Here is a 16,568-nt window from a genome sequence, read left to right as displayed (position 1 = left end):
GTGGGCCTGCCTGGCCGCTGGCCTCCCACGTGTGCAGCTCTTGAGAGTCCCTCGCAAGCCATCGGCAGGGACAGCAGGGACAGCCCGGCGCTCTGGTCCCTCTGGTGGCCGCATGGGGGCGCTGCTGAGCACACGGGCCCAAAGCGGCTGACCTCCCCTGCCCTGGGGGTCACGGGGAGGGGGTGCGCCCCGGTGACCAGAGCCGGTGCAGCCCTGACAGCTTACAGCCCGGCCGTGTTGGCGCTCCACGACATGCTGAAGCAGCAGCTGAGCCTGACGCAGCAGTTCCTGGAGGCCAGCCGCCACCTGCACGGCTCCCTCGTGCGGTCCCTGGATCAGGACTCGTTCCACTACCACACCCTGGAGGAAACCAAGCAGGTGACTGCGGCGCACACCCCTTCCCCGGGGGAGGGCGGGAGCCTCTGTGCCTCGGAGGGGGCCTTGGGGCCACTGTACACCCAAGTCACCTGCGGTCCCCCCAAAGGAGCCCTCTTCTGTCCTCGGAGCAGAGGCAGACCCTTCCCAAGCTCTGCCCGCGGGCTTCCTCCTCAGTCAGCTGAAACGCAGAGAATGGCACACTCACTTCTTTCTCCCCAAATCTAATTTTTGTCTGATTATTATTATTTTTTAAAGATTTTATTTATTCCTTCATAGAGACACAGAGAGAGAAAGAGGCAGAGACCGGCAGAGGGAGAAGCAGGCTCCATTCAGGGAGCCTGACGCGGGACTCGATCCCCGGTCTCCAGGATCACGCCCTGGGCTGCAGGCGGCGCTAAACCGCTGAGCCACCCGGGCTGCCCTTTTTGTCTGATTATAAACAATCCGTTCTTTTCATAAAAATGTTGTTAGAGATAGGGGATTTATAAAGCCCCCCATGACGGCAGAGGTGATTGTTACCACCTTGAGGTTCTTTAGGTCTTCCCGGTGTAAAACATGAACTACATTGTATATAAAATGTACGACATTGCATGTTACTGTATATTCTAAAATATACATTACGGGACGCCTGGGTGGCTCAGCAGTTGAGCATCTGCCTTTGGCTCAGGGCGTGATCCCGGGGTGCAAGATCAAGTCCCACATCAGGCTTCCTTTCCTGCTCTTAAAAAAAATAAAGAGAACATTATACCTATTGGGTTGTAATATATGTTTTATTTTTTAAATTTTCATTTTTTAAAAAAAGATTTATTTATTCATGAGAGACACACAGAGAGAGGCAGAGACAGAAGCAGGGTCCCCCACAGGAAGCCCGATGTGGGATTTGATCCCAGGACCCTAGGATCACGCCCTGAGCCAAAGGCTGACGCTCAACCGCTAAGCACCCAGACGTCCCAAATGTTTTTAGTATGGTTTCTTTCTTTATAGAGATGGCATCATGCTAGATGAGCTGCTCTGCATGGTGCTTTCTGTCCTCGTACCTATACATACTTCAGTATATGGTTCTCAAAACAAAGGACTTTTGAAAAATATGGTCACGATACCATTATAGTACCAAAGCCCAATGGGATTAATATCCAGTTTTAGATTTTCCCTGGTCTTATGAAAGTTGTACATTTTGTTGCTTTTTTATCAGACCCAAGATCCACACACCAAGATCATCTAGGGTCTTTTTAGACTCCTGGTCAGAGCTGTGGCCCTCGGCTCTGGGCAGCGTCAGAGCCGGGGCGCCTGTGGACACCTGGGACCCACCGTGAGAGCCCGTGCCCTGCAGGTTCCCCTGCTCCTGCCCCCCCCATGCTTCCTTGCACTTTATTTGTTCAAGGAAGCAGGTGGTTTGCTCGGCGGTTTCCCCCATTCTGGACTGTCCAAGCACCCCCGCAGCCCCTGCAGCATCCTTTTACTTCGGTTGATGGGCTACAGCTGGAGGGCTGGAGCTGCCACCTGCCTGCTCTGGGCCCACGTGCTGGGGTGCTGGGGTGCTGGGAGTGGCACCCAGGCTCCACGCTCTGAGGGAACCCGTAGCCCCGCCCCCAGCCACCGTCTTCCTCCCTTTCAGGCCGTCAGGGCTCGCCCCTCGCAGGCTGCCTGCCTGGAGCCCGTCTGGGTTCATTGCATTTCCACAGCACTGTCACGCCATTTTATTTTCTGTCCGCCTGTCCGGGACCAGTGGGGACAGGCGCTGCCTCTAACGCCCACGGCCTCGGTAGACCGAGGCAGCAGGGTGACATGTCTGTCCTGTGCCCCACAGTACCTCAGGCGGCATAGGCCTGCCCCGCTGTCCATGGAGGATGCCCTGGAGGAGGTGAAGAAGGAGCTGAGTACCACGAGGTGAGGCAGGATTTGTGGGTTTGAGCTAACACGCTGGCCGGGCACACCGGCTCTGACACTCACGTGTTGTTTCCCAGGTGATGGTGGCAGGAGCAGGCGGCACCCAAGACTCCCTTGAGTGGCATCCCGGGTCCAGCCTTTCAGAGCGGAGTGGTTCTCCCCCAGCCCCCACCTCCTTGGTGTGCCCGGCGCCCCACCCGAGGGGACACATAAGCCAGTGGAAACGGAACCCCGGGTGGCGCAGTCACCAGCCACAGCAGGACATAGGACGGCTGCCTGTGGAGCCCCGCGCAGCAGCCATGGGGGCCAGGTGCTGGCTTCCTGATGAGCTGAGGCAGACGGGAGGGCGAGAAGCCCCATCTGCTCCGCGGAGCCAGCGCCAGGTGTCCACACCAGGGACAACATGTGGGACGCCGGGACACGCCTCCTCCGGACCCTGCCTGAGCACACTTCTAACTCCAACACACAGAGAAAGAGGTCTTTAAAAAAAGTTTTTATTTGAAGGCAAAACAGTAAAATCCACAAGAAATCGTTAACAGCACGTGTTTACGTTTTATCCTGAATCAGACACGTTTGAACAATTCACAGCTACAGGAAATCTAGAACAAAATCAAATATTTTATCACATCAGGTCGAAAAGTTGGAGAGGACTTTGCATCTTATTGAAAAGAATTTTTCAAAAATGTTTCTGTACAAAGAGACGGCGCCACACGAGCTGCCCACAGACGCCAGGCGCAGCCAGTCCCCACGCAGGCCCCGGCGGCGTCTGCCCTCCTGGCCTGGCCTCCCTGGGTGCTGGGCTGGCCGAGGGAGAGCCGGGGGCGCCCTCCACACCCCGGTCTGTGCGGGCCGTCCACGTGAGCGCTGGTGTCGGGTTCCTCTAAGTGAAAAACAGGCAGAGACGCTAACGGTGCGGGCTCTTGGAGGGCGTCGCTCCGTGACCTGAAGATGCCTCAGATCAGTTTCTTTAGAACCCGTGTCTGCAGGGACAGCCAACGGCTAACGTTTGGGGAAAAAAATTTCAACTCAAACAACTAAAGTAACTGAACTACGGGCTGGCAGGTCTTAGAGGAATCAGGTTGCAACTTCTCCTTGGGATCCTCTGAGATCAACATTCCCTTCTCTCAAACTAAACATCTGGAGTAAAAACGAAGGCCCTGTGTCACTCTGCCAATCAGAAAGGGTCTGTTTTTCTGTTTGTCACCAGTGCCTGGCTGAGCTGCCGGGGCGCTCGCCCAGGGCCTGTGCTCCACACGCTCCTACCGGTCTAAGCAGGAGCTCAGAGCAGCCTGCGGGGGGTGCGCAACAGCCGTGCCTTCGGGTGGCAGGGATTCTCATCCAGGGGTGGAGGTGGAGGGTCTCGTGTCTCACTTCTGTCAGGGGAAGTAAGCTCGTGGCCGTGCTGGCCGGGGGCACCTTCTGGTGGGTTCTTGCTTCTACTTTAGAGCTGGTTTGCAGGCAGGGCCCAGGGCCTCCAACGCGGTGGCACATGCTGTGGTCTTCCTTCTCTTCTGTCGCCCCCCGGAGGTGGAGACTGTGAGAACCGAGGTGTCCCTACCGTCTGTCACTGCCAAGAAGCCAGGAAGGTCCCACAGCCCGACGCGGTAGCCGAGGAGTGGCTCCTGCCCACGGAGTGCCTACTTGCACTCGTCCCTGGCCTTCATGCGGGCGATGAAGGAGTAGCTCTTGTTCCGGCGGTAGTTCTCGTATGGATCGTCCAGGGCCACGCCCACACCCTTGTACTGGTCCCACTTGTCTCGGACGTCCCCCCCCTTGATGGGGTCCTGGATCCCTTGCTCTTTCACACCGAGGCCACCAGATCCACTCCAGCCTTAGGAAGAAAGGGGGGAGGGTGGTTACAATGCACAAAAGTCAAAATCCGGCACATTTATCCATGAAGTTAAACCAGACCTCACGTGCAGAGCCAAACGACACGCACATGTGTGGCTTACAAACGTCAAACTGTTGTGGTGAGAGACAGCGCCCAGCGACAACTCTACAGGCTCGGCCTTGCCAGTTCTGGCCACGAGCTGGAACCTTCCCTGGCTCCCCAGCCCCAAAAGCCCAAAGTGGTTGATGGTTCTTCCCAGGAGCCTTACCCATTTTCACCAGCATCTGATGTCCTTTGTTTTCTTCCCCGAGCCTTGAATCAGGTATAGGAGGTGCTGAATTAGAACCCAGACCAGCCGAGGAACTAAAATTAAGACAGGTTACGTTTTTTAAAAAAAGAGTCGAGACATTTATTGGAATGAAAACGCTTAGAATATTACAGCATGTGGCGTATGTGAACATTCACCAGTGTTAGAGGGTCACACACACAGCCCGGGGCTCTAGCCTTCTTCTCGGTCATCTTCGCCAGCCAGGGAGGGGAGCTCCCCAAGGAGGCCCCAGCCCCACACCGTGCAGCCAGGGCAGGCCACGCGGAACCCCAGGACCGGTCACAGCCCAGCCGCTACGTCAGGTGTTACAACTCTACCATAAAAAGGTTAAGAGCGTGGTGTGAGATGAGGAGGTGCCACTGTCACTGTGCTAGAACTCAGGGTCCCTGAGGCACCGCCTCAGCACGGGCCACCGTGAGCACATCTTCTAGCGACAGGTTTCAACATTCACAGCAAAGCATCAGAGGGTTCCGGAGCTACCGGCGATCACTGGACAGTTAAGACAGAAATCTTACGGCGGGGTGGGACTCCTGGAGCGTGACCGACGTCTCCTTCCGGGGGAGTAGGACTTGGAGCGGGAGCGGCTTCGGGAGCGGGAGCGGCTTCGGGAGGAGCGGGAACGGCTGCGGCTCCTGAGAGAGGAAAGGACAGCCGGGTCAGCAGGTGGTGGGCATGGGTGCTGGTGGGGGGTGGGGGCCTCGGGGCACACCAGCTTACCTGGAGCGGGAACGGGAATAGGAACGGGAGCAGGAGCGTGATCGGGACCTGGAGTACGAGCCCGATGACTTGGACGACCTCGAGTTGGAGCGGGAGGAAGAGCGCCCTCGGCTTTTGGACCGGCTCCGAGACCGCGAGGGCCCACTGCAGGGAGATGCCAGGTGAGCGGCTGGCCCCGGATGTGCTGCCCACAGAGAGGCGTGCTCCCCAACGCTTTGGGCCTTGTGGGAAAACCCACCCTCCAACCTACACAGAGGCCGAGCTGACCCCCCACTGCCCTGGAGGGACGACAGGATGGCCCTGAGTGTGACTCCAAGGTGGGTCTGCCGCAGCATGTGACGGGCACAGGCCAGGACGCACTAGCTGGGAACCCAGGATGGCTGCATGCGGGCACCTCCACGCTCACCTGTTGCGCTTCTCCTGGCCCTTCCTCCGCCGTGCCCGCATTTTTGCTCGAAAGAACTCATAGAGACCATTCTGCTCCCAGCCTTCGCTGTAAGACACAGGCGTCCCCTGCGTGATTCTGCAGCCTCCTCCCGCAGGGAACTCATGCAAGTCGGCAGGAGTTGACCTGCCAGACACGCGTCCCGGCATGTGGCCCTCCCGTCCCTCACTCACTCGGAGGCTGAGCAGGGCCCAGCACGACGGGCTGCCCTTCCCCGCACGAGGAAGCAGGCTGAGGTCGGGCGGCCCACTGGGAAGCAGAGAGGCCAGGCCGCACGCCTGGTTCCTGTGCCTTTCCACACTGATGTTTCCCGAAGTAGCCCAGGTGGCTCTTCCTGCCTGTGATCTTCCTAACTGGGGACAAGGAGCTCTGACTCCTAGATGGACAGGCCTGTGACCCAGCACAGGGCAGGAGGTGGCTTTAGCCAGACTGGTGATAAGTCCGTGGGAGGGGGGTTAGGAGAGGGGCTGCCTGCACCCAGCTGCCAGCCGCTCCTGAAACACCCCACCCCTGAGATGACAACTTACACTAAACAGCTCAACGAGAGGCCCTGTGGGGAGGGCCACTGTAAGTGTGACACACGTTACCCATGGCCAGTAGAGAGAGGGACCCTGACTCGGCCTAGCGTTTCACAGGACACCCCATTTCCTCACCGGGGCCTCACACCACCCTGGGTAGAAGGCATGGTCATTTAAGAGTCTCATGAAGCAATCTCAGGGGAAGTCAGGTTAAGAGACGGGACAGAGGCCTCCCCATCCCCCCACCGCCGGTCCCTCCAAGTGTCATACCTGTTCCTGGGCCTGTCATGGGACGGGGGGCTGTAAAAGGCCTCTACAGCGGCCAGCAACCTCTCACTGGGCGGCATGGGGGGCGGGAGGCGGATGTCTTTCGGGTCCAGAGGCTTGTACTCATGGTCTTCCAGCTGCAGTGGAGAACTGTTGTCATGCACGCCCTGCCAGAGGCCCCCTCAGGCCCACCCGGGGTGCTACAGTGACAGGGGGAGCAGGTCGGGGGACACAGGGCCCTGGTGCGGTGTCAGGGTTACCCTGGGCATCAGAGCTCCTCCTCCCGATTCCTGGGGGACCCATTAGGGCTGCAGCCACACCAATGATCCGATTCCTAAGTAAGGTGGTGGAGGACTTCTCTGGGGCCAGTGAGGGCCTGAAGCTTTCTCTCCAGAAAACACATGTTCTCCAAGTAGGACTGATGGAAAAGACCCCTGGGTTCATTCAGACGCGATGTGGATCCCAGATGCCACCGCCTGCAGACTTCTGCCCTGTGCTCCCGAGTCCTACTCCCTACCCTGGGGCCCCTCCGGGGTCAGAACAGCCTCAGCCCCACCCAAAGAACCCCTCGCTGCTTGCAGCCCAAGGAGTATGGCCCTTCTCAACTTCTGGTCTGACGGGGCCTCAGAGGGATGGGAAGCGACTCCTCCGTCAGCAAGTCTCTCAAGCTAGAGCTGCTCCCGACGACGCAGCCTCGCTCCCCTGGTCTCCAGCACTGCCCTCCCCATGCTCCCTGCGGGCCTTCCTCAGAGGCCGCCCCTTCTGAGAAATCCCTTCCCAGTTAGCTGCTGGACAAGGTGGCTGCCCAGGGCCAGGATCGAGGGAACCCACACTTCACACCCAGCCTGGCACGGCTCACTCCGGGTGGCCACAGAATGTCCAACACCAGGGGGGACACGCGGAAGGAGCAGAGGGGACCACGGGCCTCAGGAATTCAAGTGGAGGGAGAGGCACTGGCCAGGGCATGTTTGCAATGACTAGTCAGTCACGTTCACGGGGCAGAGGAAGGAGCATCTCATGTGGAGGCCCCGGAAGCGGCACACTAGGAGGCTGGGTGCTCGCCATGGCGATGTTACCTTCACAAGCGGAGCCATCAGCCCGGCAGGCAGATCGAAGTAGGGCACGTTGGGGACCAGGCTGGGGTCATCATGGTTGATGTGGGGAGGGCCCTGTCGCCGCATGTGGGGGGGCTGCCCGTTGAAGCCATGAGGAGGAGGGCCGAAGTCGGGGTGCTGGGGCCCACCCCAGGGTGGGTGCTCGTTGATCCCAGGATGAGGCATGCGGTGGCCAGGGTGGTGGTGAGGGGGTCCCATCTCTGTAAAACAGAAAGTCCTCTCAGGCCTACTGGAGAGCTGTGAGCTGGGTGCTGCCGATGGCACAGTCGGGATCTGCAAGGGGACCCGAGCCTGCGGAGAGGCTTCAGTGAGTGCCAGAGACACCAACACCTGCTTCTGGGCAGCCCTGCCTGGCACCTCCTCTCCAGCTGCTTCCCGCTGCCCAGGGTGATGGCACTAGATGGCAAAGAGCCAGGTTCGGGGCGGGGGGGGGGGGGGACCTGTCCTGCACCCACAAGGGAAATCATAAAACATTAAAGCAGCATTATGGGCCGAATGGACAGGACTATATTTGGAGACAGGGCACTGGACAAGGTGACTGGCTTGAAGGGAGACCCCGAAAGCAGGCCCCACCCCAACCCCACTGGCGTCCTGGTAAGGAGCACAGGACACAGGTATGCACAGGGGGAGGATGGCGTGAAGATGGAGAGAAGGCCCCCCCACACCCCCCTGACATCCAGCCCCTCGAGCTGGGAGGAAGCAGCCCTACCAGGGAAGCCACCCCCAGGAAATGTGTACTGACGGTAAATGTGCTTGGTGGTCTTGGCTGGATTTATAGTAATGAATTTTAAAGTAAATGGATTTTAAAGTAAAAAGATGGATTTTAAAGTAAAAATAGAAGCAGCAGCAGAGTAGAAATAAGTTGCTTTTTTTTTTTAGAAGAAAAAAAAAGTTAAATCTAGAGATTCTTTGAAACAAGACAATAAAAGAGAAAAACTGGTGAAAAAAGTGAAGACAAGGAAGTGGGGAGGGCCCACAGGCGCCATGGGTCCTGCACACCCTGCCCTGGCCGGCCCCGTCTGCTGCGGGGCTCAGGAGTGACCCTCCTTCCATCAGGCTCTCGTCCCTCCTCCTCTGCAGCCAGACAGACACAGTGCCCAACTCGCAGGGTCCATAGGAAGCGGCAACAGGACTTCACTCTAGGCCAGGCTGGCGTGGGCTACATGCTGGGACCAGGGCCGCCAGTCTGTCTCCCCACTTTCCCAAGGGCTGAGACTGGGCTTCCACACCATCCCGTGACCCTTTCTGCTTGTCACCTCGACTCTGGGGACCTGCCAGGTCCCGCGGCAATGACGTCAAGCAGCACCATCAGCCCACTAGGAGGGTAGCCCGTCAGGTGCCCCCCTGCAAGCAGCTGCTGTGACCATCTCAGGGCAGGAGAGGGAAGTGTTTTGGGATGAGGGCAGGCCCCGCAGAGGGCGCCCTGGCACTCACCGGCAGGGAAGTCCCCCTGGGGATAGTCGAAGCGGTGAGGATAGGGTGGCCGCTCGAAGGGGTGCCGCGGAGGGAAGTCATCCTGCATGAAGCGGGGCGGGAAGCGGTTGAAGTTGTGGGGGTGCGGCGGCTGGTTGAACTGCGGGTGCTGCTGGTGGGGCGGGAAGGGCCCTCGGAAGTGTGGCGGCCGCTGCATGCGGAAGGGGGGCTCGCGCTGGCCTCCACCCCACGGCGGCTGCTCGTGCTGGCTGTTCCAGGGGCCCTCGAACTGGCTGTTCCAGTTGGGGTCTGGCTGGCTGTTCCAGGGTGCGTCGCGCTGGCCGTTCCAGCCAGGGTCCCCACGCTGCTCGCCCCACATGCCCTCGTGGCTGTTGTTCCAGGGTGGGCAGTGGGGCGGCCCACCCTGATGGTGTGGGTAGGGGGGCTGCTCGGGAGGCTGTAAGGCAAAGAGCAGACATGACCTCCTCTGGCCAGCACCAGCCACACATCCGCAGAGTTAGTCTCCAACCATGGAGGCGACCTGGCCCTGACCCGGTGCAGCGGAGGCTACCCCTGGGCTCAGATGCTCCGACAGGGCACTTGCCTCTCAGCTGAATTTCCTGTGCCCACATCGAGGCTGGGCAGGCCCCAAGTGCCGGAGATCTGTGCGCTCCCAGCACGGCTGCCGGACACAGAAGCTGGCAGATGGGGCAGAGGTGTATCCCCCAGAGCCTGCAGAGTGCAGGGAGGGTTTAGGCCCCAGGGACACACGGCAGAAGCCTGCTCTGACGACTGCCCCCTCCCTGTCACTTCCCCTCTGCCCTACATGGTCTTCTGGGTACCTCCCATACTACCGGCCCTCAAATCCTGTCTCGGGTCTGCTCTCAAGGGCCCAAACCAGGAAATGTCTACCAAAAAATAAATAATAATTTTTTTAAGAAATGTGGGAGTTACTTCAAAATGTGTAAGATAGCAAATGGGCAGGCCAGGCCAAGTGTACCTTTGCCCCTGGGCAGACCCTCAGGGAGGTGACCCTTATCGTCAGGAGCCCATCCCACTAGTCCCCAGAAAGGAGAATGATCCTGGAGATACCAAGGGCCCATTTCCACACCTACACAACAGGGATGAGTATGAGTAAACCCATACCCCACAGATGATAGCCATAAAATGCTCAACAGTACATGGCTCAAAATTAGCAGAGGAGGGAGCTATCTTCACAGGAATGCCCAGTCTTTTGTGAAATTAAATCTCTTCTCCTGAAGCTGAGGTTGGTGGGGGAGGTGACTCAAAGCCACAAGCCCCACTTGTCGGTCTGGAGCTGCCTCCCTCCCACCCTCTCCACAGTCACCTGGCAGCGCTGCAGCCACTAGGCCCCATCAAGGGAAAGGTGGATGTCCAGGAATGGCCCGGGCTCTGCCCAAAGGCTCCGTCAGATTAGATCCAGTGGCCAGAGGCAAGTGGATGTTTCCAAGGTTCCCCAGTCATGCTAAGCTGAGTCAGATGACCCTTGCCCTGGTCTAGAAGTTTCTGACCCCAAAGAACCAGAGGGAGTGACCAGCATCTCTGCCCCAGAAAGCACTGCCAGCCTTACATGTCTGACCTTCCCTTTCTTTATGCAAGCACGATGTTCTTTCCAGGGTGACAAAATGTTGGCACCATGCTAGCTAACCAATGTTTAACCAGTTAAAAAAGGGGAGGAAAATCCCTCATCTCCTGTACTTGACCACGTGACTCTCACAGACAGTGACCTATATTCCTAAGAGGCCTGGATGGCCAGCAGCAGGGATGGGCATGAAGTCCTGACTGGAGACTGCCCCCACCCCTCCACCCTCAGGAAGATGAGGCAGGTTGGTCCCCACCACCTGCCCACCCCAGGCCCCGCTGCAAAAATCTGCTTCCCCAGCGAGCCACCACCAGCCTGCTGACCCACACAGGAGACGGCCCACCCAAGTTTGGGAAAATACCTGCTGTTGGCCCCAAGGAGCAACAGGATGAGGCTGGTCAAACCATGGGGGCTTGTTAGGTGGGATTTGATCGTGGGGCCCAGGGCCCCGGGGGCCGGCGGCAGCAGGATCCTGGACTCCTCCTGAGGCATCATACTCAGAGGAGCCGGGCATTTGGATGGGAGGCTTGCTGTCATCTAGTGCCAGACAGGAAGGTGGTCAGTGAAGCAAATGTCCATGGACGCTGAGTGAAACGATGTTTAGCAACAGCAGGAAACCACCCAGACTGGGCCTTTACTTCTCGGGAAACCCTTGCTGTGTGAGCCTGCCTGAAACTGATGGCCCCCAGGAAGCAAGTGACAGCAGGGAGGCTGACCTGACACGGGGCACACTCCCTCCTTTGAAACCTTTACGATAAATATCTTACCTTACCCTGCTGTACCTGTTCTAGTTCACTCAAAATCACTTACAGAATTGTACTTAAAAACTCTTTCTGCATTTACTTGAAAGATGGTTTCTTCACCGCCTCATCTGTTGTTTCATGCAACTTCTAAGTGCTAAACCACCCTTACACATTCCTGGGGCAAATCCTATCTTATCATGGTGTTTTTTTTTTGTTGTTCTTGTTTTAAAACACCTTGCTGGATTTCAGGTGTGGCATATTTCTGCATCTTTGTTCATAAGTGACACTGCCTGATATCCATGAAACTTTCTCTTTGTCCATCTGGTGTAAAAGTTACCCTGGTCTTGAAAAATGATTTGGGCAGCTTTCCTCTCTGTCTTCTCTGGGATAGTCTGTACAGCAATCACCCAAGCTTTAAGGGTTTGGTTGCATCTACCTGTGAAATCCCTGGGCCTGGTGTTTGCAAACAGGTCAGAATCCGGCCTTAGGATCTGGTCCACAGAACCAGAGCCCTTCTCTGGGGAACGAAGCTGCCTTCTTAGACCACCCCACCCCACGGAAGGGGTGCCGAAGGAGTCCCCATACCAGGCTGGGTGGTTGGTGGGATGGCAGGGGTAGGCGTGGGGGCCGGAGGCGGGGCGGGCGGCGGCGGGGTGGCCTTGACCTCAGCCTCCATTTGTGGCATTTGAATTTGTTGTTGCTGCTGCTGCTGTTGTTGCTGCTGCTGGGCCAGGCTGTTGACAAACTCCTCGTGCTGCGTCTTAAGGGTCTGGATCTGCTGCTGGAAGGCCAGCTGCACTGGCTGGACCACCGAGGAATACTCGTTGATGAGCGTAGCCTGGCAGAGAGAGGGGGGAGCAGCTGGCACTCAGGATGGAAGCCTGGGGATCACTTCAGGGCCCATCCCTTCTGGCAGAACCCAGGGACAGGGCCAGGAAAGCCCCGGGAATTCAGGACAGGGCCTCAGGTGCTGAGGCGCAAGAGCCCGGAGCAGGTGGCCACGTGACTGTCATGTAAAACAATTAACATGGTCTTGTCAAGCACAGAGTGTATAAATCTTGCCAAAACGAGTGACCAGAGCGCTGGCTGCAGTGAGGTGTGTGATTCCCTAACAACAGGAAGGAGCCATGCCCTGTCCTATCACACGACTATCAGAGATACGACTCAGACAAATGGTCTAAGCCGCAGGCACGGGCCATGGTGCTCACTTGCTACGGGGTTCTAAGCAAGTCATAACCTCCCTGAGCCTCCGTTTCCTCCTCTGTAAAACAATAACAGGACCTCCCTTCAAGGATTTGTGGGGACAACCCAGTGAAACACCACATAAAGTGACTAGCGTGGCTGAGTAAACACGAGCTGCGGCCACCAGCTTCGGGAGGGACGGGAACAGCTAACGCCGCTGCGATAGGGTGTGATAAGCCTGCTCTAACAATGAAAAAGATAAAAAAATTCACAACTGGACATGCACGTTCCTCATATGCCTTTGTGGGAGTATGAAAGCTTCCCCCCTGTGCGGGTAGCCTCCAGGCCGTCGCAGAGGAAATGGACAGCACAGCTTCTGAAATTCAACCTCCTCTTTTCCAAAACCACAGCTTCCGGCCTGAGAAGAGGGGGTGTGAGCTCTGCCTTTATTCCAGCAGCTGTAGACGGGGCAGCCAGGCTGGTGTCACAGCAGAAGTGACCAAGGAGACCTGGCTGGCCCTCCCTTTCTGCCCTGCGCCACCATCATCTGAGCAGATGCCTCCCCAGAGAGAAGACAAACCCACACAGAGGACGTGACTAATGCACAATGTGGCCATGACAGCCTAGGTGACGTCCAGGCTGCTTTATGCTTCCATCATGCAGAAGCAAGCCCAAAGGACCAGGGCCGACAGGCCAAAGCCACTGCCATGAGCAGGGCCTGAATAGGGCCACCCGACCACAAGAGCACCAGGAAAATAGTCAGGCGGGCTCACCTGGAAGGGGCTCGCTGGTCACTGTGGAGAGAGCAGGAGCCCCGCCCACAGGCTGCTGCTCAGACCCTAGCCTCCCGCTCTCACCATCATTCCAGAGACACGTGTGGGAGTCCCGTGTGCAAAATGCTACCTGGCCTCCGAAATCACCACCCCACCGGCAGGTGCCACCCCAGGCAGGGGCTGTTGGCCACCTGACTTCTGGGAACGTGCTGGAATGCAACTGCCCCACTCTCTGGGGATAGCCCCCCACCTTCTCGGTGCTGTGTGGGTGGGGAAGGTATTCACCTGGTACTGGCCGAGCCCCAGGGCTGGGCTCTGCAGCTGCTGGATGATGGAGTCGTCGAAGTAGCCGTTTTTCTCCCAGAGCTGCAGGAGCTGGGTGCGGAGGAAGGAGAGGCCGTGTCAGAAGGAAAACCAGCAATCCCCACCCCCATTCTGCCCTCCGTCTCTCCTGGCTGCCCCATGTACCCGTGCGATCTTTTGCTGCTTGTCCTCCTCCACGGCCAAGAAGCTGGTGCAATAGATGGGCACCACGACTTTCTGCAGGGCGGCCAGCAGCTCCCTGGCCTGCTTGCGCTGGCTGTGAGGGAGAGACCTTCCGCGCGTCAGGGCCCTGGGGCGGGACCCGGCCACGCGCCCGTTACCATTGCGGCTCCAGCCACAGCACCCTCTGCCTTCTCGGGACACGGGCCCCCAACCCGGCTGGGACGAGGGCTGGGCTCCCCACAAGACCTGTGCTGGCGCCTGGGCCCGAGTGACAGGTAGATAGCAAGTGGGAGAAGGGAAAGAACAGCCTGGGGACCTTCAGAGAAAGGGCTGTCACCCTGGTCTTCTGATCCGTAAAATAACCCTTCCCTCCCGGGGTGGCACAAGGACGCACAGACCCAAGGCCTGAGGAGCCCCAGCTGTCCATGTGGCCTCACTCAGCCCTGTCACCCCCTATGCACAATGAAACCACAGCTCAATCCCCGCCTTTCAGGAGGTGGGGGAGTGTGTGGGGCAAGCCAGGCGTCTAGGGACGTGAGGCAGCCTGCCCTCACATCCTCCCGGGGTGGCTGTGTAAGGGGGTGCAGAGGCCGTGGCCCCCATGGCCGTGCGTAAGGCGGCAGAGCCCGACAGCACATGTGCTGCCTCTGACAGGAGGGAGGCAAAAGGTGAGTAGCCTGAAGCCCTCCCAGCACCAAGTCCACCAGAGGGTGCTCAGAGACAGCAGTGAGTGCAAGGCTGGGAACCAGGACGGGGAGAGGAGGGGCCGAGCACAGGGTGAGCGGCACTGGGCTTCTGCATAGAGCCGAGCAAGAGGAGTGTGGCTGGACAAATGCCAGAAACGGGGCCGGGTCTCTGCAGAGCTGCCCTGGTCAGCAGAGTGGCTGGTGGCAGCAGGAGAGCAGAAAAGGTTCTGAGCAGCTGCCTATTCCCCAACAGCAGAAAAATAAGGGAGGGGCAGGGTGAGGAGCAGCCAAGTGGCAAGGGAGCCACCTATGTGGCACAGGGAAACAGAGAGCAGAGGGTGAGGACCCAGGCTGCACGTGTGCGTAGCAGGAGATGGGGCAAGATGGAGAAAGGGGCAGGGAAAAGGCAGAGTCACTTTCTGCTGCTCTCGGGGGAGCCATCCCCTTCAGGCAGGCCAAGCTCAAAGCCAAACTTGGCAGCCAGTCTAGATAGCTAAGCACTAGCTTCGCCAGCGACATGTGCTTCTGCCGGCCCCCTGCTGGACCTGTTCTGGCCCAGGTGCGTGGTTTTTTTTTAAATGAACCTTTATCATAAGGAACCTAAGAGGCTATGTGGAAACACACACTGGTCTGGCCTCAGGAAGGCTGGTCTCAGCAGGGTGGAACAGAGGGGAGAAAGGGAGCCCACGGGGGAGCAGGGAGGGCCCGAAGCAGTCGGGTGACTGGGCTGTGTCTGCGTGTAGGTCATAAAGAGAAGCCGGCAGACGATACAGACAGGCGCAGAGACACCCAGAAGCTGGCGGCCCCAAGGAGGAGGAGTGAAGGGATGGACGGAGGCCCGGGTCAGGGTCCAGGGAAGGGGCCAAGATGCGGGGTGGGGGGGGGGGGGGGGCATGTCCTCCCAAAGGAGGGCTCATGGCTCAGACCAACCCTCCTCTGTGGTCCTGGACAAGTGAACCCCACATCCCAGGACAGGCCAGGCCAAGCTACTGAGTGCAGAAGAGCAGCCCAGCAGAGGGCGAGGAGTGAGAGGAGAGGCAGAGCCTGGCGGGGCCCTCACCAGTGGTGCAGGACATCGTTGATCAGGTAGATGAGGTGCAGCCGCAGCTCAAAGTGCGCCCCGTCGGCTGTGATGCGGTTCCGGAGGTGGCCCGCCATCAGCTCACAGTGAGGGGGGGACTTGGCATTGCTAAACATCCAGTTCTTCCCAGCCTGAAACAGCCAGGCTGATGGTGAGCAGGGACTGGCTCCCTGGGGCCACAGTGTGTGCAGGACCCGGGAGGCTGAGGGCACACCCCAAGGGTGTGGCGTCCCAGGGGCCAGCGGCACACCGAGGCTGCCTGCCTGCCTGCCTGTCAGCTCCCGCTCAGCCGGGAGCACACCTTGCCCACGTGCTGTCCTGCCCACGGTGGTCAAGAGGGAAGGGGAGGGACAGACGGGGCTTCCCTAGAGCAGTCCCAGCCTAGGCAGGCTGCAGCGGGCGCCCCCCTCATCAGGAGCACCAGGTCCTGGGAGCACCTCCCCCTGCCCCCACCTGCCCTCACCGAGATGGCATCTTTGGTACACGTGTCGATGATGGGTTGCAGCAGGTTGTCAAACTCATTCATGTCCAACTGGGTCTCCTCCAGGAGCTTCTGCATCTGCTGCTCCACAGCATGGGCCACAGCTGCGGTCACCTGTTCCTGGGAGGCCGAGCGGGAGGGAGACTGCGTGAGGGAAGAGACCTCAGCCTAGGACTAGCCTGTCTGGTCGTTCACCAGGAGATCATACCCAAAGCCTCAGCCAGGCATCTGGGACAGTCATAGTCACGGCTGTGATCACAGCAGGCAGTGGAGGTAGAGGATAATAAAGCAAGATAGGACGGAGCAGGAGACGACGACTGCCCCAAGGCGACAGATGGAAAAAATGAACACCCAGAGGAACGAGAAACCTCAGCAAGTCAGTTCAATGAAAACAGAATAAAAACAGAATGATGGGTGCGGCCAGACGACAGCACAGAGAGGACGTGCAAACCGTCGCCAGTCTAGGGAAAGGAGAACAAGTGCACAAGCAGTCAGGGAAACAGGAATTAAAATGGGATGCAGGGCCTCGCACTCTTGATCTGCACAATGGAAAGCGACTGAGGCCCAGAGCTGCTGCAGGCTTGGGCCGTCAGCTCAGGGCTGGCCGAGCCGGGCCACCCAGTTCCTGACCATC

The 16,568-nt window shown here is 58.6% G+C and overlaps 2 protein-coding genes across 8 annotated transcripts in view; one reads left to right on the top strand and one right to left on the bottom strand.

Annotated features, from left to right (window-relative positions):
- The window catches only part of C20H19orf44 (chromosome 20 C19orf44 homolog), a 19,765-nt gene extending 16,319 nt beyond the window's left edge, over positions 1-3,446 (top strand). For all 6 annotated transcript variants that reach the window (XM_038566966.1, XM_038566962.1, XM_038566965.1 and 3 more), the window contains 3 exons: positions 212-378; positions 2,186-2,265; positions 2,343-3,446. In XM_038566966.1, coding sequence (XP_038422894.1) covers positions 212-378; positions 2,186-2,265; positions 2,343-2,346 — 251 coding nt within the window. In that variant the 3' untranslated portion in view covers positions 2,347-3,446. The remainder of the gene's footprint in view (positions 1-211; positions 379-2,185; positions 2,266-2,342) is intronic.
- Positions 2,742-16,568, bottom strand: part of CHERP (calcium homeostasis endoplasmic reticulum protein) — an 18,605-nt gene continuing 4,778 nt past the window's right edge. Inside the window, exons 4-17 of one of the 2 annotated variants that reach the window (XM_038566960.1) lie at positions 15,917-16,054; positions 15,433-15,584; positions 13,669-13,813; positions 13,486-13,575; positions 11,831-12,083; positions 10,864-11,039; positions 8,921-9,356; positions 7,448-7,686; positions 6,375-6,508; positions 5,548-5,634; positions 5,142-5,285; positions 4,940-5,056; positions 4,365-4,459; positions 2,742-4,096 (exon numbers count right to left, since the gene is read on the bottom strand). In XM_038566960.1, the coding sequence (XP_038422888.1) occupies positions 3,903-4,096; positions 4,365-4,459; positions 4,940-5,056; positions 5,142-5,285; positions 5,548-5,634; positions 6,375-6,508; positions 7,448-7,686; positions 8,921-9,356; positions 10,864-11,039; positions 11,831-12,083; positions 13,486-13,575; positions 13,669-13,813; positions 15,433-15,584; positions 15,917-16,054 (2,400 nt within the window). In that variant the 3' untranslated portion in view covers positions 2,742-3,902. The remainder of the gene's footprint in view (positions 4,097-4,364; positions 4,460-4,939; positions 5,057-5,141; positions 5,286-5,547; positions 5,635-6,374; positions 6,509-7,447; positions 7,687-8,920; positions 9,357-10,863; positions 11,040-11,830; positions 12,084-13,485; positions 13,576-13,668; positions 13,814-15,432; positions 15,585-15,916; positions 16,055-16,568) is intronic. The other variant, XM_038566961.1, reaches the window with a different exon arrangement.

Source organism: Canis lupus, chromosome 20 (genome assembly GCF_011100685.1).
Source record: "Canis lupus familiaris isolate Mischka breed German Shepherd chromosome 20, alternate assembly UU_Cfam_GSD_1.0, whole genome shotgun sequence".
NCBI lineage: Eukaryota > Metazoa > Chordata > Mammalia > Carnivora > Canidae > Canis > Canis lupus.
Note: the sequence above shows the minus strand (reverse complement) of the source record. Positions and strands in the feature narration are given on the sequence as shown.